This window comes from Pyxicephalus adspersus, chromosome 10, assembly GCF_032062135.1.
Source record: "Pyxicephalus adspersus chromosome 10, UCB_Pads_2.0, whole genome shotgun sequence".
Classification (NCBI taxonomy): Eukaryota; Metazoa; Chordata; class Amphibia; order Anura; family Pyxicephalidae; genus Pyxicephalus; species Pyxicephalus adspersus.
The window spans coordinates 4,099,902-4,125,193 of NC_092867.1; the positions used below are offsets into that span (position 1 = coordinate 4,099,902).

At 39.4% G+C, this 25,292-nt stretch overlaps 1 protein-coding gene across 3 annotated transcripts in view; it reads left to right on the forward strand.

The window, feature by feature from the left end:
• The window catches only part of VTI1A (vesicle transport through interaction with t-SNAREs 1A), a 190,219-nt gene that overhangs the window by 11,379 nt on the left and 153,548 nt on the right, over window positions 1–25,292 (forward strand). For 2 of the 3 annotated variants that reach the window (XM_072423276.1, XM_072423274.1), the window contains exons 3-4: window positions 3,888–3,908; window positions 18,106–18,190. In XM_072423276.1, coding sequence (XP_072279377.1) covers window positions 3,888–3,908; window positions 18,106–18,190 — 106 coding nt within the window. The remainder of the gene's footprint in view (window positions 1–3,887; window positions 3,909–18,105; window positions 18,191–25,292) is intronic. The other variant, XM_072423275.1, reaches the window with a different exon arrangement.

A 25,292-nucleotide genomic window follows, 5' to 3' on the forward strand; every position in this document is an offset into this window, starting at 1 on the left:
ATATATATTTATATTATAATTTATATAGTACTACCATTTATAAATCATACAAGTATTTTTAGGATTTGATACATGTATATACCCTGTACCCAATGCTGACTATAAAAATTGATATTTAACATTTTCTTGCAAATATCTATATTAACTATATTGTATTGTGTTTTTAGGTTTGTATTTACCTTTTAGATATTTAAAACAAATTTGTATATTTTATAATTAAAAACATTTTTTAATATACTTATTATTTTTTATTTGTTTTAATTTATTTATTTTTAATGTTGTAGGAACTGTGCTTTTTTTTATTGTACTTGGGTTAAACGTTGCTGTATGAAGTCTTTGCTATTCAATAAAAAACATATTTTATGTATGGGTAAAGTAAATTCCCAAATTATTCCTATTAATACAGAATGTGCACATATATATATATATATATATATATATATATATATATATACACATTTATTATAATTAATAAGATTATTATATAATAAATATATACATATAGAAAATTATATAATTCTCTTTCTCAGTTCTCTATATCTTTCATAAAACAGAATCCCAAGGACAAATTTTCAGTCCCGTCATTTGTTACAGGAGGGGTGCAGCTTTTTTTCCCCACCAATGCTAAGGCACCAGCCGTGAAGGCTGCCATCCCTTGACCTGAACTCTCTTAACGGTGCAGGAGAGCAGCAGTCATTTGTTTAATGAAGGCCTCAATCTTGTTACCACTGGCTGTTGTTAAGAACAGCAGAGGGCTTCTTTTATAGACTGAAAATAAAAAGAGGAAAAAAAAGTGTTGATGGTAAATAAGCTGATCTTCCATATTTATTCACATTGGTGATTATAGAGACACCACACTTTGTTCACATGACCACCTAACAGCGCCGTGCAAAGTTAAAAAGCTCACCAGTTTGATAGGGGGCTTGTGACATTTTTATAACCTTTGTCTGTATGTTGTTAGTACAGACTTGGCAATCTGATGGAGACCACTGGGCCATTGATCCTTTATCGGCATCATGCTATTGAGCCTTGTTGGTCAGCTAACATCCTCTAGTTGTTCAGGGACTACAAGTCACGGGGTGCACTGTCATACATGGTAGGATTTTTGAACTGTACTTATGTCTGGATTACAAATCTAGGGTAAGGATGCAATTCCCTCCATAGAGAAAAAGAAGAAGAAAATCCATTTTGCTTTTGAGGAGATATTTATAAATATAGAGGAAGGAGTATTGAACTTCCCAGTACAAGACCTATGGGACTTGAAATATTATTACACAGTATTTATATAGCGCCGACATAATATGCAGCGCTTTACAAAGTTCATAGTCATGTTACTAATTGTCCCTCAAAGGAGCTCACAATCTAATGTCCAGTACATACAGTCGAAGGTCCATTTTGGGGGGGCCTAATAACCAAACTGCATGTTTTTGGAATGTGGGAGGAAGCCGGAGTACCCGGAGGAAACCCACGCAAACATAGAGAAAACCTGCAAACTCCAAGCAGATAGAGCCCTGGCTGAGATTCCAATCTGGGAGCAAGCACTGCAAAGGTCAGATTACTAACCACTGTGCCACCGTGCTGCTCTTGAATTTTGACATTGTGGGACTTTCTCTAGAACTCACCATTAAACACTTAGATGACTTGCTGCCAAAATGTTCTATGATCCCTAAGATGGTTTCTCACAAAAAAATATATTCTGTGAACTTTGAATGTTTCTATTTGAGTACTAATATGGTACCATGTCCATTTTCTGTCCTTTCTCTAAGTTCCTTTGCATGCATATGCTCAGTAACATTTTCTGTACACATAAAAATCAATTTTCTATGTCTATGTCTAAGTCCAGACATAAAGAATTGTAATCCTGTTGTTTGGTATACTTATTATGTCGGAGGTGCCATTATTTTTCCAATTTATAATCTAGGGGACATATATTTGTTTTTATTAAAAGATAAACACTTACCCTTTTCTTTTTCAAAATGATCTTAAAAGGCTGAAAATAAAGCCAATTAACAGCTATAGTTTTTAAAGATCTCCTCCTTTTGCAACGTCAGAAGAGTTTGTGTACAAGTTGGTATTCATCTATTAAATTGCTTAAAGTTAGGTGCATTGAAAGATGTTGCTGTGTCATGATCATGGCAGCCTCTGACGTATTCATGTATAAACCTATTGTATGCTTTCTGGATCAAATATATAGCAGTATTTTCCCCAATTTTTTTTATTTAAGCTGGGTGAAAAAAAAGCTGTAAGCGGATGGTGTCCCCTGCGTCCTATTTTTTCAGCCCTCCCAAAAGCCAAGTGGTTACTGAAAAGTGCTGGGTGTTATGTCCGGCTAAAAGGAGCTGGGGGAAACACTGTGTAGGTACCAATAGTGAACAGTGAAATTTGTAAAATAAAAAAAAAAATCTCAAGAGATGTTTCTACAATCCATAAATGCCTGAAAAAGCCTGAAGACTCTTTTAATTTCTGTGGCTCTTACAATTTTTAATTGGCTGTATTCCGTAAGGAAAGACAGATAACCCAACTGTGGTCTCGTTGAATAGTGCTTGGTCCATAGACAAGTATTGGCTAATGGACAACTGGATATCATATTGTGTGATTTTCCCAAACCTTCCTTCCATTAACCTTATTAAATATTCCCTCCAGTGCCCCTAAACAGATGTTACTGCAGGGATATTGAGTATTAAATAATTATTACCTATATTATTACATTAATTAATGTATATTATTACATATAATATAATTATATTATAATACCTATTAAATAATAGGTTTTTAAACTTGGTGGGAAGAAGTAGGTTAGTGCAGCACCAACACTTCAGTGACTACCCAAAACAGCCAGGTGGTTACTGAAAAGTGCCGGGTGGTGTGCCCGGCTAAGAGACTGGGGAGAATACTGCTAATTCAAATGACTACATTGCCTGATACAAGAGGTTTGCTTTCTTATCAGCCCTAGAAAATGCAATATTTTGCTTGGTTGCTATGATCAGCACAGACCAGCTTTTCTTTAACTATTCTAAATTGCCTTCCTGGTGAAGATTTCCAATTGCTGCTTTTGTACAACCTGCCTGGGGGTATTGCTGGCCCTACATGATGCAAATTTGTTTCCTTAAGACTCTCTAAATATCCTTAGCATAGCTGTGGCAATCAGTTTAGATTATTTTAGAATGATTTCATTTAGAATAATTTTCTTTTCTAACATGATTTGAATATAGTAGACTAGTCCTAGGAAGAGGAAGGGGCCAATGGTCCTGAGACAACGGATAGAAAGGAAACTCAGAAACAGGAGGCGCTCTTGGAATTTCTTTGCTATGGACGGCTGAATTGCTCCCCGCAGCTCATCTTTGTTTTAATCCAGCCAGTGTGATATTTTGTTGCTATTAATTTGAGGCTCTTCATTTTGTACCATCATGCTCAGGAATGTTAGAGTTCCCCTCTTGAAAGGTGGCACTTTCCTCCTGACGAGGCAGGGTGACTTGGTGGAAGTCGACGTTGCAAAGAACACACAGGCTAAAACCTCTCTTTTCTCTCAAACACACACTTCCACCGAGCCATTCCCCTCTTCTTGATGATTGTGTCTTAGATGTGGTTTTAAAAGAGAATCCCAAACCATTCTTTCTGTTTAATGTGACAGTGTGAGAAACTGATCTTTAGTCGCTCACAAAAAAAAATAAAAAAATAAAAAAGGAGGCAAAAAAAAAAAAAACACACCCGGCGTGTAGTCTATGTTTAGCTTCTTTTAATGTGTTTGCCTGTGATTTTTAAATGCTAAACATGTAAACAGATAAATTGTCAATGTTAATTCTGTATCCTGTCACACAGCTGATCTCTCTCTCTCTTTCTCTTGCTTCTGTTTCCTTTTTATCTTTCTTTGTGGATTCACGTTGCAGTTGATAAAATTACGAGAAGAGGTGAGTGCTGCCTGAGCCCCCCATTCACCACCCGCTCTACCACTCATGCTTATGTTCAAAAAAAAAAAAAAACAGTTTATTATATCAAAACTTGGCTTTCCCTTTTAATTCAAGGTTTGAAAAATGAATTGCTAGGTCTAGGTACAGATCACATAAAACAGGTCTCTGCCCACAATTTTTTGTTTTTCTTATTAGTTTTTCGTATTTATTTTAAAAACACACACCATTGTTTGAACTACACATTTGCTGCGAGCTGGTAGAAGTACACTTAGAGAAGTGATGATTTTATTGATACTGATTAATAAAACTCTATATTACTTTGGAGGATTTTCAGTTTTTTAGGAGTTACTGCAAAGACTGGTGAATAGGCTTTCCCACTAAGAGCAAGCTTGAAGTTGTTAATATTATATTTTATTTTACAGTAGAGCTTGGTATGCCCTTTGGTTCCCTGTAGTTGGTCATTTGAAGCCAAGGAAGGTTGGCTAAAGTGTCCTTGATTGGATTAATGTAAAGAAGCTGTGGGATTCTAGCAGAAAAAAAGCAAATAAACTACTTGTGGATTATAATAGGATGGCTGCAGAGTACATTAGCTTAAAAAATGGCCCGGATGAGGGACCGCAGGCAAGCAGGCCATGTACCGGATTATAGATGAGAGAGAGTACAAGGGCCACCAGCACTCAATTCCAACCAGAAGGGCATATATCTAGGGGATGTCATGAGGACACTGATCTTTTTAGCAGTCTAAAATATTTATTGAAGAATCAATGAAGCTTCCAACACCTTTCAGGAATCTGCATCTCCTTATTCAGGGCTGATTAACAAACATTACTAATTGCACGTGAAACTGATAAACTTGCACTGTTATAATATAGACTGGTAAAAGGGATTACATTATTTGAAAACAGTCTATTCTAAAGTTATTTATAACACTAAAAAATAGATTAATAATGTACATTCATCAATGTCAAAAACTCAAATATAAACCCATCTTTAAAATTAAATTATGGCATATGGATAGGTTTGCATATTTTCAGTGACATTTAAAGCACATTGTTCAGTCTGTGTTCCTGCCCTTACCTTTAGTTGTTAATGCTGGCTGTTAACACAAGCAATAGATATGAGAACAAGTATGGGCATCTTAATTTACTGTAAAAATATATGTTTTGAGAATTGTCTTCTCTTCCAAACAATGTGTGATTCCTTGCAGCCAGTTTCCTCACCTTCCAAATACTATACAAGGTCCTGACCACTTGCTTTTATTTGCTGCAGTGAAAGCTGATTGACTTAGGCTATGTACCCACATCAGATGCTTCTCGCCCAATACGTATGGTCGGGCTTGTCCCGGGCAAGAATCTGACATGTGTACAGAGATAACCTGACATTGTTCATGGATCTGATAGAAGTGAAGGGAGGAGAGTTTCCAATGACCGTAATTGAACGTATGTATGCGGCCTTAGTGTGGGTTGGGATTATGAAGGGATAATGGCTCTCTTCTCTCGTTTTCAATCAGCATACTTCTATAGTCGCAGCACCATGTGATGTGGTAAATCCAATTGCCCATCTCTCTCTCATTGAAATTGCCGATGTGCATGTGCACCGCCTCAGAACTAGTACCGGATGAAAATCTGACGTGTGTACGGCACTTGTCCGACGTCGTTTATGGATCAGTCCTGGCGGATCCTCGAACGATCATAATACAAGTGAAGGCGAGAGAGCACAGCAGGGTGTCGCTCGCTCGTTCTCCCCCTCCCCTCTCCATAGAGCAGAACGGCGATGTGTGTACAACGCTCGTTCATGCATCTTTCAGTCTTTTGTTGTTGGAAAGGATTGGGAAAGATCTACGTGTGTACGTAGCTTCAGGCATAGACTCTAAACCTACGAGGTGTCACTCTTGATAGTAGTGGGTGAATGAAATAGTATGATGTTGGTCACACTGCAAACCATTGTTTGACATGCTTGATTTAAGGTATAGAGGTTGACAGTCCCGTCCAAGAAAACTTTAATAACATTTTTTTTTAAATCTTTGAGCTTGAACCTCTTGCTTTTGTCCTTTTCCGCTGTACTTTTGAATACTCAGAGGTAGCTCTTCATAAAACTTAGAGGAAATTTATTAAACTAAACTAAACTTTTCTACTTTTTTCCTAAATTATAGGCGGTCTATTGGACTTGGTTGGATATATGATACAGATTTCCCCTGGGTAGCCCATGCTTAGAGCATGCTTGGTGCTCTCTAGGATAATTGCAGTTCATACATCACTTCCTCATGAAGATATTACAGCTATCCAGCTGACAAATGTGGTTCAACAGATCCAATGCAGCCGCTACATATTATAGCTGAATCTTCCAACAGGCAAATTCTAACTGAATCAATCTTTATAACGTCCCCTATATCTGGAGAAATTCGTGGCATCCTTGAGCTACGTTTCCTGTGCTTGCAGCAGAGGACAGACTCTGATCCACCTGCTGTTTTATTATTAACATCTAAGAAAAATCTGAAAACTTAGTTTTTTGCTACATCAGGCAGAACTCGGTTTACCCAAAAACGTAATAGAATATATAGGGGATAACAAGCAATATTTGTGCAAATAAAGAAAAGACCAGCAGCCAGCTGCAAAAACAGAGATTGCCAACCTCAAATCTTTTACCTTAGCCGTCCGCATTCACAAAGCTATAACGTGCAAGGTATTTTATTCCCATGTGCTGTTCAAGTACTTCATCGTTCAGATATGTTTAGGGCAATTTATAAAAGGCATTACTGCTCACAACGATCCATTTACTGGATGTGTGTGATAACTTATATGTTGATATTTTATTTATTTTATTTAATTTACAAAGAATGCGGCATTGGCCTTTGCTCACACAAGCTTCAGGCTGGTGATAACTGTCTGTTTTCGTGAGATGCTATTGAGATTTAAGCCAAGGGAACCCTTATCAGGAGGTAATAAGACTTTTAAAATTACAATAAAAAATAACAGCTAAGATGTAGAATGTCATAATTAACACAGCAATTCTGTTTTTCTAAGTCCCCCTTGTGATATAGTTTTATTTCCTATTGATCCTGCCAATATTTTTTCCCATTCCTGTACTAGTCTGGTGATTATACTTAAAGCAAAGCATATTGCAATGTTGTAACTGCTCACAGAATGATAGCTGAAGTTAAGCATTCATTTGTTTTTAATTAAAGACCGTTTAATGCTGCTTGTCCATCTAAGATTATCCTCTCTGTAGAATGACAACACCAATGTGAGATTTCACTGCAGAACTTACAGCATTGTCACCATTACAGGAAGTGTAAAAAAACAAATGTACTTGCAGAATGAACAGAGAAGAAAATATGTTATGGGGTAGACCCATAAAAACAAAAATTGTTATTTCCAGGGCCGAGCTGCATGATGTTGTATCCGTTAATATATAACTAAAGGAAAACCTTTCATAGTTGCATAGATAGGTTGAAAAAAAAGTCATCGAGTTCAACCACTTGGGAAATAAACATATCATAGATATAAGACTCTATGGACATAGTTGGTCCAGAGGAAGGCAAAAAAAACCCTGGCTCAATTTGCTCCAAAAGGGGAAAAAATCCTTCCTGATTCCCTGAGGCAATCGGATGTTCCCTGGATCAGCAGTCTCTGTTATCTTTACTTTAAAGCCTTAATACCCATTTATATTCTGTGCTTCTAGAAATCATCCAGCTTTTTTTAAAGCAATCTATAGGAGTTGCTGAAACTACTTCCTGAGGGAGCTGATTCCACATTTTCACAGACCTTACAGTGAAGAATCCCTTCCTTATCCGGAGCTTAAACTTCTTTTCCTCCAGACGCAAAGAGCGCCCCCTTGTGCTTTGTAATGATCTTACAGTGAATAATTGGGAAGAGAGTTCTCTATATGGACCATTTATATATTTATACAGGGTGACCATATCCCCCTTTATATGTCTCTTCTCAAGGGAGAATAGATTCAGTTCAGCTAATCTCTCCTCATAGCGGAGCTCCTCCATTCCTTTTAATAGAGTGGGTTAGAACTTCTCGTGTTTCATGACCAACTTTCACTAAAACCACTATAATCGGTATAGAGCGGGAAATCTTCAGTGGTAACACCTGTTTTTGTGATAATTGCCTAATATCTTGAAAGATATCCTCTGACTTTTTGTTAGTTATCCAGGACAGGAACAAAGTGGAAATCTCTATATAGAGACATAGATGGTTAAAAACCTGAAAATTGTTTAAACCTTCCTCAAACCAAAACCAAAAGAAGTTGCCTATAGTTATCCCCCAAGCAGCAGTGAAGTTAATAGGTAACCCCCAATTCTGTTTTATAAAAGCTGAATTAGGAGGACAACTTTAGATCTGCACTGTTACTCAGCAACACCCGATAGGTTGAAGGATCTGATATGAATTAATTTTACATTCTAAATTAAAGTTCCTAAAGATACTTAAAGCTTCAATTAAACAAAATAGTTGGTTGTTTTGGTTTGCTCCTTGGTGTGCCAGCTGGTCCATGAACATGATGAATTCAGAGCCTTCGTTTCTGTACATATGGGGGAACCTCTACAGCATTCTCCTCAGACTTTTTTTTTAAGCTTGGTGGGAAGACGCTGTAGGCAGATAGTGGTTCCTGTATTGTGACCCAACTTTTCAGTAACCACCCAAAATCAGCCAGGTGGCTGCTGAAAAGTCTTGGGTGGTGCGCCCGGCTTCAAGGGACTGGGGAGAACACTGCTCTCTGTAACTTTCCCTCTTTCCCTGATGCCAGGTACCTAGATATACAGCAAGATGGGAGCTTCACCGTATCCTTTGTTTTTGCCTGAGGCAAAGGCAGCCATTGTATGGTGGGATAGACACGCTGGTGTTCTAAATTCTAAAGCCAAACAAAGTCTTCGGGTGCCACGTGTGCAAGAGCTCGAGATATTGCTATGGTCTGAAATAGATATACTTTAATGGATAGTTACACTATATGGTGAGGTCCCGTACTGATGATGGATGAGTCGATTTGACTCATTTGACATTTGACTCGATTTGACAGATCTTCTGGTGTTTCATTTCATCTCAATGGTTTTAGTAGAGTTGGGGTTCTCAACACAAACACGGGACAGTCATTCTAGAACAGAAAAGGGCCATCTGATACCACAAGGTTCCATCATTGGTTTACAGATGTCTTTAATGTTGTAGGATTAACAGTATCCCTAACTAAAAACACCAAACTCATTTATTTGTAAGGTAGGGCACACTTTTTTCCCATATAGTCAATGTTATTGAATGCCAACATACATAAAAGTCAGTCTATTATCATATATATCCAGCACACAATTACCTTGGTGCCCTTGTTCTCAAAACGTCATTTTGTTCCAACATGAATTCAGTTTTGATATTAATAAGACCTCCTCTTCCTGGGCCTCTACCGAGAAATGTATTCAGCTTTTTTTTTTTTTTTTTTTCCTCCTACAATTTTATAAGGCAGAAATGGAGTCCAGGATTCGTCCTTTAAAGTCTTCCGTCATTTGCAATATGAAAGTGGTTAAAAGCACAAGGAATATCTGCATTGTCTTTTGTAACATTGATACAGCTTTCATCTCATACAAATAACGGCAGCCGGCTGCAAGTAATCAAAAGCGCCTATTATGATTTCTAATGAGAATTACAAGGAACAAAAAGGATTTCCTGCTATTCTTTCCTCCTGTTTCTTCTATGTATACATTTATAAAGAATTTTTATATATATTTATTGTCAGATCGGAAGATTGCACTCTTTTCAGTGACAATTTTATAAAGTTTCTCTAAAGGAAGATGGGGGGGGGATTTAAAGTAAACCTGCTGTATTTAATAGGTGGATATCTGACCCAAAAGTTATGGTGTATATCTTGCCGAAATGTTTTTGATTTGGGATAGAATACAGTATTCCCCACATAAATGTATTTAGGCTGGGCGGGAGGAAGCTATTCTCTGCTCAGCAGTCCTATCAGGCACTGCTGTCACCATGTTGAATGAAGCTTCCTAGATTTATACCTATGTGTCCAGTACTCAACACCACTTACTCAACAATTAAATCCTGGTAGTGGTATTAATCCTTCACCACTCCATCCAAATTCGGAAAAAAACATTGATGACTGCAAACCTTTAGGTTATCTCTTCTAAACATTTTTAGTGTGGTAATTGGAAGGCTGTATCAAAACCAAATAAAAAGATCAGGGGGGCATCCCTCTGCCCTCTCTCCAAAATTTGTGAGGTATAATTTTGTTATAATAATGAACAGGCAGGAGATGTTGGGGAAAGGCACTTAGATTGTCCTAGGGACAAGGTACAGTACATGAGATCAATACTAAGAGCCCCAGGCAGGAATGGCATACTGATCTAAACCTGCTACTGCAGGATAGTTCTTACGCCATCCCCTCTTGTACTCTACAGCTGCCCCTTAAGTTCAAAGGTTCAATGAAATGGTTCAACCTTAAGTAAACCAGGAGCTGTACCCCAAATAAAGGGCAAGCAGATGACAAAGGGCTTGTCACCAGTATTTCTCACCATCATTTCCTTCATTACTGACTTAACATACCTTGTCCTGTATGGTTTTTTTGTATGTGAAGGTGTCCACAGAGGAGCTAAGCTTCACTTTCTTGTGTCCGAGATTCCTTCTGATAAACAATGGGGTGAGGGAAGCACAGATCCACAGAATGGACACCGCAATAGCAGGGAGATCGTTGCACTTACAAGTCCTCAGGTACAGCTTTCCTTCCTGCAAGGAGAACAGTGAACAACACAGCAATACTACCAAATCTCACTCCACATCTGGTGCATTAGATGATCCACCCTGCAGATAGGTAGCTATGAAGCTACACAACAGCATTGCCTGGCCACAGGGGGTGGACTGCTGTTTCCCAGTAAAAATTTGGGGCATAGGGTACATTTTGTGGTCATTTTTGTGGAATTAAACATTTCTTGATGTTCTTTATAGGCATATTGCAACATTTTTTTTTCTAGTCCATTATAATATATCTTGTCTATTTAGCATATTGGAAGTGTCCACATAGTCTCCTTGTCTTCCCCAAACCACTGTGTCAAAATTATATTCTCTGTTTGTAAGCAGTTTTTCTTGTTCCACTTTCCTTGAATATATATAAGAGTATCTTGGTACCAGTGTTTCTTTTTGCTGTTGCTGAATGTGGAGCATTTGTCAGAAGATTGGCCAGGCCATGGAGAATAAATAACAAATCTGTCCAATCTCTGCCTTCATGCAGCACATGCTTCAAGCGGAAAATATTATTGTCTGTGCCTTGACATGTCCTCTACTGATGCATGGAAGAAATTCTAATGGCAGGTTGGGGTTGCCGGAATGACTGAGCTTTTCTTTTTTACATCTAGACTGTCCAATCTCAATAAGATTATATGTAAAATCTTGGCTGACTTTTCTGTAGTCACTTTGCCGTGATTCACCCATCTCCGAACCACTAATAAGCAAAATATTTCAATAATGTCAAAGGATTATGGGTGTCAGACACCCGCCTTTTTCTAACAACACCTAAAGAATGTCTTTGAGTGCCATGGAAGAATCTTGTCATTAGGGATCGGAGCTTGTTCCTGCAAGACTTCTTTGCCAGTTGAGTTGCTGAGAAGCTCTGGCCTTTCATTTTAAGATCTAGGTTGAATCCTGACAGAGGACCTTCACGGAAAGCGCTTGTTGGCGGAGTTAAATCTCAAATGCTTCACTGTATAAAACTTGTTCTGAGGAGTGCCGTCCGTAGCTGTGTGTAAAGCTGCAGCAGGAGAGTAAATCACCTTTCCTGTCTGCACTTACAAAGGCATCGGAGATGCGAGCTGGGGGATAAAACAAGCCAAACTTGCTCTCTCTCTCTCTAGAGCCGCCAGTTCCTTCCCTGCCTGCTCTCTTTGTTTCTTGCTAATGAAAGACAGACGGGAAGGTGTACGCAGGTGAGGAGCTTGCCAGCAGCTTGAAGATTTTTTCCCCATGCTGCCTAGTTCCATCATGACCTTAAAACACCCCGTTGTTTGTTCGCTTTTCGTCCTTAAATTTGGCGTTGGTTTTGCAGCTGTCTTTCCCAATGGTGTTTCCCATACCCCACTGTTCCCACTTCTCCAATATACGGCTGGAAACCTTTTCATTTAATGTTTTATGTACTTGCCGACTGACCTGTATCTAGCATTGAAAACTATGCAGGGAATTTTTTTCAAGTTTTTTAATACCTATATGTGTGCGTAAAGCGGCTGTGAAAAGGATTCGGGCCTTCCTGTCGTCACTGCCTCTTTCTGGCCAATGATTTACGTAAATACAAATTCCATCAGTCTTGAAGAAGAACTGAACGTACGGGAAAGCGACTTGAAGGTCTGCTATAGCGCAAAACCTTTTATTCTGTTACTGTCTATAGTGATGGTTTTCAGTGTATACATTTTTTTTTGTTTGTATGTCTTTATTTTTGCCTTTGTACATTTATGGATTTTTTATCTTGTTTTTTATAACGTCGACATATTACAGAGCGCTTTACAAGTCCTTAGTCATGTCACTAACTTTCCCTCAAAGAGGCTCACAATCTAATGTCCCTACCATAGTCGTGTGTCATTATTACAGTCTTAGGTCAACTTGGGGGGAAACCAATTAACCTAACTGCATGTTTTTGGAATGTGGGAGGAAACCCAATTACCTTGCGAAAACCCATATAAACACGGGAGAACTATGCTGATATTTCCCTGGCTAAGATTTGGACCTGGGACCTAGCACAAACCTTGCAAAGGCCAGAGTGCTAACCACTGTGCCAACTCTGCTGCCCTGTACATTTTTGGATGTGCAGGCCCAGCTGTCAATAAAGGTGGCATTTACAGAGGTTGGAACAAACCATATAACACTGGCAGGGGTCTTGCAATGCTAAGCTTTATTGATATGGTTGAAACCTATCTTTTTGCAAGTAAAAAAATTGTGTAACCTAGAGCTAGATTTTGTTACCTTCCTAGACTTTTCGATTCTTTTTACATGCCACATGCATAGACACTACATGCCCAAAACTTCTTTTTCTTTTTCTTGCATTCTTATTTACAAGATAACAGCAAAGCTGACTACAACTTCTTCAAGAAACTTGATTAACAAGCTACTTTGGGCTGAAGACTGAAACAAAAGGTGAACAGCAAACCTGGAATGGATTTGCTATTAGTTGGCAAATGCCTTTATTACTTCACCAGACCCATTCCAGGTTTGCTGGATTACCCAAGTTCTCCCATGATAGCCTATCTTGTCCAGTCTTGGAGAGCTTTAATAAATCAGGCCTTTAGTGTTGGGGTGTTATGATGTTGGGTATTGGGGTTTTGTGTCAATGTTTCAATGCTGAGGAGGAAATTGTAGTTGAGGGTTCACTGAAAAGCCAAAGGGACTTCTGCTTGGATGTGAAGTCAGACCATGGAACCCTTGAGCCACAACAAACACCTAACAAATGTTAGGCAGTGTTCAATCCATATTTTTTTTTTAAGCTGGATGGGAAGCAGCTGTAGGCGGGTGGCAGCCCCTGTATTGTGACCCAAAAAGAGCCCGGTGGTGAGCCTGGGCTACCATGGGCTAGGGAGAACACTGATAGGTGTCGGTTATATTCTAGGCTATAATGCCTCGAAAACAGAACATAAACATAAAAATTGCATATTAACCTTCTGATGAGTGTTGCTCAGCGTAAAAACCCACACTCCCATTGGCGTCCTGCCATCTTCTGGCTGCATTCTCTCCGTCCGATCTGTCCCCCCAACACGTGTGCTGACGTTCCCTGGGAGTTCCCAGTGACGTTGGTGCGTATTGGATTCAATATATATATGTATTGGATTCAATATAAAGTAATCATTATAATATATATATATATATATATATATATATATATATATATATATGTGTGTGTGTGTGTGTTTCGGTGAGTTATGGCTATAATTTACAGGCCTACAATGTAAAATAAATGTTCATGAAAGGCAATGTACCGCTTTTAGATATCTAAATCCGGACAGAAATAAACCACCCAGGAGGTTGATAAAAGATAAAATTTTCTAAAATATCCACAATTACCTATACATCTAACAAGGTGTATGGACCCACTGAGCACTGCATAACTAACCTTGTAATCGGAATACACTGCTCATTTCCTGTTCCAGGCAACGTATGGGTGAATGTAGAATAGTTAGAATCCCTTCTACCACTGATACTGTAAGAGCTGCACCCCTGGTTTGGAAACCACTGTTCTACACAGTTCTTCACTATGTATAATGTATTTTCCTGCACACATATTTGAATTTTCTTTGCAGCAATTGACACAAAGGGCTGTATTTATAAAGTAGGGAATCTGATATTCACTCAAACATTCTCTGTTGGAGAATTTCCAGGTCCATATGTTACAATGACAGTAAAGGATTCTCCACCAGGAATGTTTGAAGGAATGTCAGATTCCTTGTTTTCCCAATGGAGCCCAAAGTGCTTCTGAGAACGTTTTTGTTTTCCATCCAAATTGAAATAGAGGAGAAATCCTCCAATGGAAAAATTACATAGTTTGTAGTGCAAAAAAGTGTATACATAATATTCCAGCATTTACTAATTTAAAAATAAATATTTTAAAAATGTCATGTTCCTAACAGAAAAAAGTCTAATTTTCCCCCCTGCACCTTTCAATCCACTTCTTGTTGGCCCAGGCTGTCATGGACCCCTCTATATTTTTTTTCTATTTTGTCATTAATTTAAAGTTTAAATCTTCTTGTTTTGCTGCACCTGATTTATATAATTCAGAATTAGAAAAGTGGAGCAGAAAAAATGCTCAGCGTGGTGTGGCTGTTTTTTTTTATTTATTTTATTTATTTTTGGCGATCTTGTAGCTGCATATTTCATTTTGCACCATTTCATATTTTTAATGTTTCCTTCTTGCCATTTCACACTTACACAACTTTAAAATTTGAAAACTGTAGAAAATCTGCTAAACCTGCCGCGTCAGAAGTCCACCTTTTTTTTTTTTCTTCTTCCAGCTGCTTTCTGTGTACCCTCCACATTCCAATGGAGGTGACACCAGTTCCCTCGACCTGATTGCACTAATTGCAGCGCGGTCACCGTTTCCAGGAAAGCTAATAATAAACGCTGCGTTCCGTTTCACAGCTCCGATTCTCCCCCCTTCTTTTTTCAAGCGCGCTTTGCTGTCTCCTGCATGCATTTGGTGAGTGAGGCAATTACAGTGGGCCTGCTGTTGCCTATTCCCTGACCTTAACTGCTGGTCTTATCTGCGCTGATCTAAATGCATTGTTTTAATGGTTCCTTTTCAGTCACCCACTCCCCAGCGCACGCACACACATACACACAGAGAGAAAAAATATCAAGGCGAGCTTTTGATGTTGCTTTAGCTGCCTCCCTGGTCTGGCCTCCATCTCAGAGATGTGTCACCTATGCCAAGAGGGAATAGGAGAAATCACGGTTTGAATGGTAATGATAACATACTAATCACTTCGCCGCTTTGAAGATGGAAGCGAGAGATCCTGTCAGCATCCCCAGCATCCCCAGCTGCTCCCAGGCTCTGCTCGAGGTGTATTAACTTAAGTGTTGCATGTCAATATAGCTCGCTTGCCTGCCATCCGCAGGGGCTCATTAAAGCCGCGGGCTCCCGCTTCAAGAGACATCCACTCACATTAAATACGCGCCACCTCCTTTTTCATCATCGTCATTAGGAATATTGTTATTATTTATTGGAAAGCAGTCGCTTGTTCCTTTCTCTCTCTCTCTTGCATGCTTACCTCCACGTTTGCATTGAAATAGCATCTGTCATGCTGTGCAGTTTTATTTTGTAAACCAGAGTTGGGGGCGGAGGGAAAGGAAAGGGGCTATTAGATGCAGTTCTGTCATTAAAACGTACCAACACGTAGATATAATATGCCAGATTTATTAACGAGAGGGAAATTCAGCGAGCCGGGGAAGGCTTTGACGTAGCGCTCACAATCAGGACGGCGGATAATTAGGCCAGAATACAGGAGACAATAAGTGCGGCTTGAGACAATGAATCCATTTCAGTTCTCTGTGTAGGAATAACGCCAGCGATGAAAATCAGCTTGATTGCGACATGTGAAGATTTAAATAAAGAAAAATACAATTATTCTAATTTCCAGTTGGATTATGTCAACAAGCTTTCAGTATCATTTATGAATATAGATTTTTATGAGCTCCTCAGAAGTGAAACAGTATAAAGGTGCCTAAGATATTCTGCAAAACAAAGGTGATTTCTATGTTGCCAGATGACACTTTTATATATAATAAAATAGTGGATAATACCAAGTATGAAAGGGCTCGATCGGAACGGCCTCCAACATTTCAATTTCTACACTCAGTTCAAAAATCTTTTCATACACAATGTAGATTCTTCTTGATAAAGGTCAGTCCACCCTAAAGTGATATAAAGGAGTTGAGTCAGCTCCTGAATTCCTATAGGACTTAGATATTCCAACAGCAAAATCTCCGGCCCAAAGTTCCCAATTCTCTTTCCGCCCACTGGGGCGTTTTCGGTGTCCCCTTCCCCCTTTGTGTGCATGCTGCTGGTCCTTTTACATTCGCTTTAACGGTATTTCTCAACCCTTATAACATGGGGGATCCCTTGAAATAGTGTTGAATTTTTTAAGGAACCTCTTCTATAATGACTAATTCCACAGTTTACAGTACATTAGTGTTGTGGTCAGTGGGAATAATTCCTCCTACATTGCTGGTCATTGGGAAGAATGCCACCCAGATAGCCAAAAAAACAATCATTGGTGTCACTTACACTGACCTGAGACACGCAAATTGATTATTGCTTAAGGAGCCCCTAGCAGCCTCATCCCAGGTTCAGAAACATTGCTGTATAATATAAAATTACCCAAATTTCTGAAAGGATGTTGTGAACTCATCTAAATGGGCAAAACAGGTGTACACACCCAGAAATTTGGCACAGAGATTATGTGATACACTCATTACATGCACCACTATTTTGCAGACCTGGTAACTTAGTGCAAGGATGGTGAGAGTGCCCAGCAGGTGTACAGACTCAGAATCTCAGAACAAAGGTGCTGGGAACCCCCTCATAATGGGAGCAGCATGTATACAGACCCAGTCCCTGAGCACAAGAATAGTAGAACACCTTTATAATGGACACAACAGGTTTACTCTGTAACTAAAACTCTGCAACTTTGTGCGGATGTAATGGCAACATAATGGGTACTTCAGGTGTACAGCCCTGGGAACTCCATGCAGACATCTTGCCAATAGGGTCTCCAGGAAATATCATAGACTATAGACTATACTACAGGATTTATATAGCGCCAACATATTACGCAGCGCTGTACATTAAATAGGCATTGCAAATGACAGACTAATACAGAGAGTTGATACTCACCTGTCCCTGTTCTGTTGCGGGCACCACCTTCCTTTTTTATTATTTTTAATATTAATAATTATACTACAGGATTTATATAGCGCCAACATATTACGCAGCGCTGTACATTAAATAGGCATTGCAAATGACAGACTAATACAGAGAGTGGTATAGGAGGAGAGGACCCTGCCCCGAAGAGCTTACAATCTAGTAGGTGGGGGAATTACACACACAATGGGATGGGGGATATGTAGTGGTGGGAAGTAAAGGTATGTAAAATCCACCTAACAAAGGTCAAGTGCATGTCAGGAAAAGGTCAAAATCAGGGACTTATAAACGAGTACAGAATCATGTCAAGCTGATGCCATAAAAAAAAACATACGTCCATCAAGTTCCAACAATAGGGTAATATTCTTATCCCAAATATAAAATCCCTATAGACATAGTTGATCCAGGATGGGCCTTATCCTTCTTCCCCCATGAATTAAACAAATCTACAATCGGTGAAGTTGTCAGAAAAGACGATTCCTGTATTTCTCATTCTAGAGAATCTCTTCCTTCTCTAAAGCTTGACCAAAGGTGTCCTTTACAGACTTCTCATCTGAATAGTACACCAGAGGGTGTAACACCTGTGAAGCTGAGGCCTCCGACCACCTTCCGCATTACACGCGTGCTCTCTCACCTTCAGCGGTGGGGGAACTTGCTGCCGCTCCACACTTAAAAGCCATCCCCCTCTTCTGGAGCTTTACATGATTATGTTCCAATTGACTAATTAAGAAAGTTGCTTTTTTTTCAAACAGCAGCTGAAATCTCTTCTGATCCCTGTAACATGCTTTTATTTCTCTTCTTTTTGCAGAGGGCTCATCTACTGGATAACACGGAGAGGTTGGAGAGGTCGTCGCGGAGGCTAGAGGCCGGATACCAGATAGCAGTGGAGACTGGTAAGTGTTGTGCCAGCTTCTATTTTTTTTTTTTGTATTTGAATTGCAAGCAAGAGAAAAAATGAAAGCTGATGGCTTCAAAAAATACTGCTTGCCTGGCTTTCGTGCCAATCCAATGGCTCTGGTGCTTTTGGAATCATTGGGACTGATTTATTAAAGCTTTCCATGGCTGGAGAGGATACAGTTTTATCAGTGAAGCTGGGTGATCCAGCAAACCTGGATTGGATCTGGTCCAGGATTCAAAACATTTGCTAACAAAAAGGAAATGATTTTAAGCACACATTGCTTAAACACCTTATTGCACACAAGGTAAAGACGAATCCCCATAGAATTACATCTTATTATTATTATTACATTCTTAGGAATTTTTTTCACCTGTTGGAGCAAATTGTACCAGGGTTTTTTCTGCCTTCCTCTGAATCAACTATGTTTATAGGGATTTTTTTTTTATCTGGGATATGTTTACTTCCCTAGTGGTTGAACTTGATTGATTTATGTCTGTTTTCAACCTGACTTACTATGTATGTAACTAAAATCTATCTATACAATCTAAATGAATTTACAGTTTAGGGATTTCCTTTTCCAGAACAGATGAAAGTTGCCTGGTAATATGGTACTTTGCATGTACAGCTTGATACTAATATTGTGTCCCACTTTCTGTGGTTCCTTTTTTTTAAACAGCACTTTTTGGCTGTACACATCACCTACAAAACACTTAGTAAGGTATCATCTGCACATAGAAACTTCATCAATAAATCTAACAGATTGGATAAAAAGTCAGGCCACCCAAATACGTTGACAGGAGCTCCCGCTGATCTTGGGATGTTCCTCCTCTTCTCTTTGCATCTGCATGGCTGCAGCATGTAGAGAAATAGTAACCTAAAGATCAACATAAAACTTAAAACTGAACTCCAAAACTTTGTTTGGAATACCCAGTACATCTACATATGCATCCAAATGATAACTTTGTTTGAATCCATTTAAAGACTCTGCAAGTTCAGAAAAATTCCTCTTGATCTGCCAAAAATGTTCTCAGCTGACAACATGCAGGGTTTTGTGGAGTGTTGTCTGTAATGCCCAGTGTTCTCTGCTGAACTACACAACCTCTGCCACGCACAAAGGCCAAATATTCAGTAGTCTGTAATCACACAGGATATACGGCAGCTGAAAATTTCTGATATCATCAGCAGGTGTTCTTTTTTTTTTTTCTTTTCATTTATCAAAACATTTTCTATTGTATGCCGAACAGAAAACATATATTTGTTTATATTTAGATGTTTTATTCACTTTAACAGTTTAGAGTTTTGGTTATAAAATCTTATACACATTATAAACACCGGTTGACAAACCTCAGCAGTGTTACCCTTTTTTCCTGCTTACAAAGATTATTAAAGTGGAACTAAAGTAAAATAATAAAAAAACACACTTACCTTTAAGCACGCAGATTCGTTGATCCATCGTGAACTTTATTAGTTTGGGTCCCACGTTGTCTCGGTGTCATTCTTGTGCCGGGGGCTGCCATTTTCTTCACTCTCTTTCCAGGTTCTTATTCGTGCATCACCTGATCCAGCACTGTGCAGGTGTAAGATCGGGTGATGTAGATTGGGAAAAAGAGTGCAGAATATTAATATTATCATCCAGTATTTATATAGTGCCAACATATTACGCAGCACTGTACAAAGTCCATAGTCATGTTGCTATTTTTCCCTCAAGGGGGCTCACAATCTAATGTCCCTACCTCAGTCATATATCATTATCACAGTCTAAGGCCAATTTTAGGGGGAAGCCAATCAACCTAACCACATGGTTTTGGAATGTGGGAGGAAACAGGAGCATCGAAGAAAACCCACACAAACATGGGGAGAATTTGCGAACTCCATGCAGATAGTGCCCTGGCCGAGATTCGAACCTGGGACCCAGCACCGCAAAGGCCAGAGTCCCCATGATCTGCAATTTTTTTCTCACAATAAAGAATCTGCTCCTTTTGCACATGCTCACGATCGGGCATGCGCAAAAAGAGCAGCCAAGAGCCTCCCGGGTGGAATGTCAAAACAATCAAGACAGAAACACTGCACTTAGAAAAAAAAAAATAAATGCAATTTTTACTTTATATAAAAGGGTCGAGTTTAGGTCCGCTTTATTCTAACATTCCAGTACACTAATCTATAGGGTTGAATATTAAAAGAAAAGTTGATTGGGTTTTTTACAGGTTCTCTTTGAGCGAAGGAGCTTTTGCTGTGAAAACTTTCCTTCTCCTTATTAAGATCTGTTATGTGTCGTCTCAGAGAAAACATGAAGTAAGCGATGATTTATCGTTTAAAATAGTTTATACGTAGGCGGGCGGGATGGGTGGAGGGGAGTCACATCAGATCTTCTTCCACCGCAGGCACACAGATGATTGTATGGAGCTGGCTGATGACTGTACACATTATACTCTGTAACTGCTTCAGTATGTGATCTCTGTCTGTAATTACAGAAAAAAAAATATTACACAGTGCAAATCCAGCTCATTTATTTGTCTCTGACAATTAGCATTTGGGATGACCCTACTTGACTTAACAAATAGGGTTCTGGTAGAGGCTAATTCCCTGACCTGCTGCTGCTGCCGAGATGGAACAAAGATCAACTTTGGATGAATAAATTTCATTTTGTGTAGACGCGTCGCATACTCTGTTTATGTTTACTTCATTGCTGACCGTAGATTGATGTTCTAAGTCTGAATGCCAGCAATTTCAGCTTGTCTGACCAGGTGAACACTCATTAGCTGCTTGTTAATACAAATACCCAACAGAAATTGGTCAAGACTGGTCAAAAGGTTCCTCAACCCAACATTGGTATGGATGCGTGATTCACAAGACTTTGGCTTTGGAAAGGTTGGTGCTGGCGGTGTTGTTAAATTTAACTTTTTTTTCCCCATAATGCTGAAAATGATTCGATATTAATCCGGGTAGTCTGGCATCTTCAATACTACAGAACAAGTCCAGGTAATTGTGACTGTCTATTTAGTGGTAGATTGGTTGAGAGGAAAATAGCCAGGCATGTTCAAGCCGATAGAAAATTCAATCTCCAGTCACCACTGTGAAGCAATGCGGACCACATCTGAAGGAACGTGTTGAACCTTGAGGTGAACAAGCTAGCCCTCAAGGCACAACATACTGAGGTGGACAAGCTGGTACTGATTGGGGGAAATTATTGCCATGTTGGACAAATGAGAATTCTGTTGTGACATGGAAATTATTATTAAACATAAATATAAATATTATCTATATAGCGCCAACATAATATGCAGCGTTGTACACTAAAAAGGGGTTGCAAATGACAGACAGATAAAGACAGTGACACAGGAGGAGGAGAGGACCCTGCCCTGAAGAGCTTACAATCTAGGAGGTGGGGGAAGTCTCACGCAATAGGAGGGGGGATATGGAATGATGGGTAAGTAGTGAGGATTTAGGAGACAGAAGAAGACGGGTAGATGAGGGTAAAGCGTTGGGTTTTGAGTGCTCTTAAATGACCAGAAATAAGGAGCAAGCAGAATAAGATGAGGAAAACCATTCCAGAGAGTCGGGGCAGCTCTAAAAAACTCTTGGAGCCATGAATGTGATTAGGTTATGAGTGAGGAAGTAATTAGTAGTTCATTGGAGGAGCGAAGAGAGCAATTAGGGGGGTATTTTTCTATCAGGTCAGAAAGGTAAGTGGGACAAGAATTGAGGAGAGATTTGAAGGCAAAGCACAGGAGCTTGAACTTGATTCTAAGGTGAAATGGAAGCCAATGGAGAGAACAACAAAGAGAGGCAGCAAAAGACGAGCAATGAGAAGGCTGTGTATGGAGTAGGTAGGATAAGTCTGGCTGCAGTCTTAATAATAGATTGTAGGGGAGAGAGTCGGGTTAGTGGAATACCAGAGAGGAGGAGGTTACAGTAGTCCAGATGAGAGATGATAAGAGCGTGTACAAGGAGTTTGGTGGTCTCTGGGGACAGGTAGGGGCGGATTTTGGAGATGTTGCACAGGTGAAAGTGAGAGGACCTGGAAATGTTCTGAATATGGGGGGTAAATGAGAGGGCAGAATCGAGGGTGACACCAACACAACGTGCCTGAGGGGAGGGATGAATAACAATGTTGTTAACAGTTAGGCATATGTCAGGTAGCATGAAACCTTTTCCAGGACTGAAGAAGACAAGTCAGGGGCAGACAAATAGATTTGAGTGTCATCCGCATATAGATGGTAGTGTAAAGAGAACCGGTCCAAGGAAATTAAAAAGTTTGGAAACATCACAAACAGCAAAAATCTTTTAGTTGCGCAGTAAGGTGATGTTTGCAATATGAACTGGCTGTCAACCCAACCGGAGCTCCACTGAGCAAAGATTTCTTATATTGAGTCCGTGTCACCCAAAGTTCAGACTGTTTGAAAGGCCAAATGGTGTGTGACTTGGTAATAAACACATATATGTAAAAAAGGCTGCCCCGGCTGTATGTGAATGATATGTAAGGAACAATTCTAGAAAGATTCACCCACCATGCCCTGATGTTTTAAGTCTACTTTCTTGAAATGTTAGTTGTCTTTCTCTAGACAGCTTGTGTAAATTGCCAAATGTATGTTGACGCAGAGTGTTTCTCAACCTCATTACCATGCAGGAACCCTTTAATAGCTTTCAGGGGCCCCTTCTATAATTACTATATTCACAGCTCACAGTATATTAGCGTGGTGGTCAGTGGGAGGAATGTCTCTTACATTGCTGTTCATTGGGAAGAATGTCATCCTTTTAGATAGCCAAAAAATCATTGGTGTCAGCTAAACTGACCTGAGAGGTCCAAACTGCTCATTGAAACCCCCAGCAACCTCTGGAGGAACCCTGGTTGAGAAACAATGTTGACACCTCTCTAATTGATGGAGTTCACTTGTTTCCAGTGGATGGTGCTGCTTATCCTACAGCATCTAAAAAATGACCTCATAGTGACATATATGCACCCCCATAATGCTTATTGGGGTTTTCTATTGTAGAATGTTACTAAACTCTTTATTAAATCAAAAAATCCAAAAAAATACATAAAGAAAACCATAACACACCAAGATTAAACACATAGAAAAAGGAAATATTAAAGTTCCTCTTCATAAGGGTGAAAATATTCCCAAACCCTTAAATGATGTCAATTTTACCAGTATAAGGCATTTTAAAAACAAAATTCATCTGATGTCCTTTGCTTCACAAGTTTGCAAATTAAGGGGTTCCAGTGGTTCTCTGCTAAAATAGTCCGATGACATTCCTAAACATCCATATAAGATAATTGTGAAGGCCCACAATGAATAATGGTAACGCGTTTTGCAGTAGTAATCTGCTTCTTCAGATCGAAACTTACCTTGATTTAACACAATCCCTAAAATGCTCTTCAAATGCCTCTGAAGAAGCATAAAAAAGTGATTTCAAAAGCCTTTTTGGGAGGCAGATTAACATCAAGACTTCACCTCCTAAATGTACTTTCATCTAAATGTGTACAACTTCCCAAAGGCACTCTGTAATATCTTGCGGAAGACCTATAAAGAAGAATAGAGGATTGCATGGACACTCCATGATTATGTCCAAAATATTTCAAGGGGGTGTCCAAAAAGCTCATGTAGGTCGGATGGTCAGGTTGCTTGTCAATATTTGCAATGTACATATGGACATATTGCATTGCTGCTTTTATGTTTGTAGGGCTACTCTGGGGTAATCATAAAATTAGTGTTTTTGTGGAGAGCACTTTAATTACTTCTTTTTATTTTATTTTAGAACACAAGATAGAAACAATATCTGTCTAGAAAGTTGTCCAGCAGAGCTGCAGAAAGCTGTCATTTTACAGCCACAGCAAAGCTGCAGAAAGCTGTCACTTTACAGCCGCAGAAAGCTGTCATTTTACAGCCACAACAGAGCTGCACAGAGCTGTCATGTTACAGTCAAAGCAGAGCTGCAGATAGTTGTCATTTGACAGCCACCGCAATGCCGCAGAAAGCTGATGGGATTTTTACATCTTAATTCACAGGTAGAAATTATTTTTAATCCTTGTTCAGCAACGACTTGCTCTGCGGACCAGGAGTGTTAGTTGTTTGTATAGTCAGCGAATCCGTAGTTGTTTGCACACCTTTTTTTTAAATTTATCTTGAAATTTATCTTGAACTTATTTAATTTTAACAGAAACTTCTCTCTGTAAAAAGACTGCAAACAACAACAAAAAAAAAAAGAACAAGCTTTTTATGAAATTTTAGGAATTGGTTTACTTCCACTTCATAAAAGAAAAGAAGTTCAGAGGTGGAATCCTACGTTCAGTGACATTTTGAGGGACTACACGTTTCAGCCCATCCTGCCAGTCAGAGGTTGCCCGAGGCCATCAGAGAAGTTGTTGGCAGTTAATGGGCAGCGCCCAGCAGTGTACGAGCTCACTCCAGACACTGGCTGTGCAGTTCTGTTAAAATGCCTACTGGACTGTTCCTATGTTTAACTTCAGTCCCAGCCGTAGTACATTGCCGAGCCTTTGCTGTAAAGAGCACGCCTCCTTCTCCTTTCTTTCATTTCTCCCCTAACTTTGAAACCAGTTTTCAAAGATGGCCTTCGAGGTTCCCTCCCATCGCACCATCGTCTGAAGTAACACACGCGCACGGAAAAAGGAAAAAAAAAATCTAGCCGGATTGTGATAGAAAAACTACATCTGACAGGTAACAGCATGGTAGGTTTCTCATTTCAAAGGTCGCTATGATGGGAGGAAAAAGAATCTGTGCCTTGCCGGGAAATTGTAAGTGAGAAGGACGAGAACAATATTTATATTCCCGCTGAGCTGGACCGATCCAGCCTTTCCAAGGGGAGCGTGGGCCATGTACCCAACTATATCCGGGTGTCGATAATTAATCACACGAGACCCAAACCGATTTGACGCCGGATGGCGAAGATACATTTCAAGTCACCGACAATGAGGCTTTCACACTGTCAGATCTGATCAAATATGAAAAAAAATAGTATATATTCTTTCTTTCTTTTTTTTTTTTTTGATCTGATTGCTGGTTTGCAGAAATGCTTACTTTTCATGGTAATATAATTCTGAAGTAATACACAACCATTTCCAATTGTGTCTATGC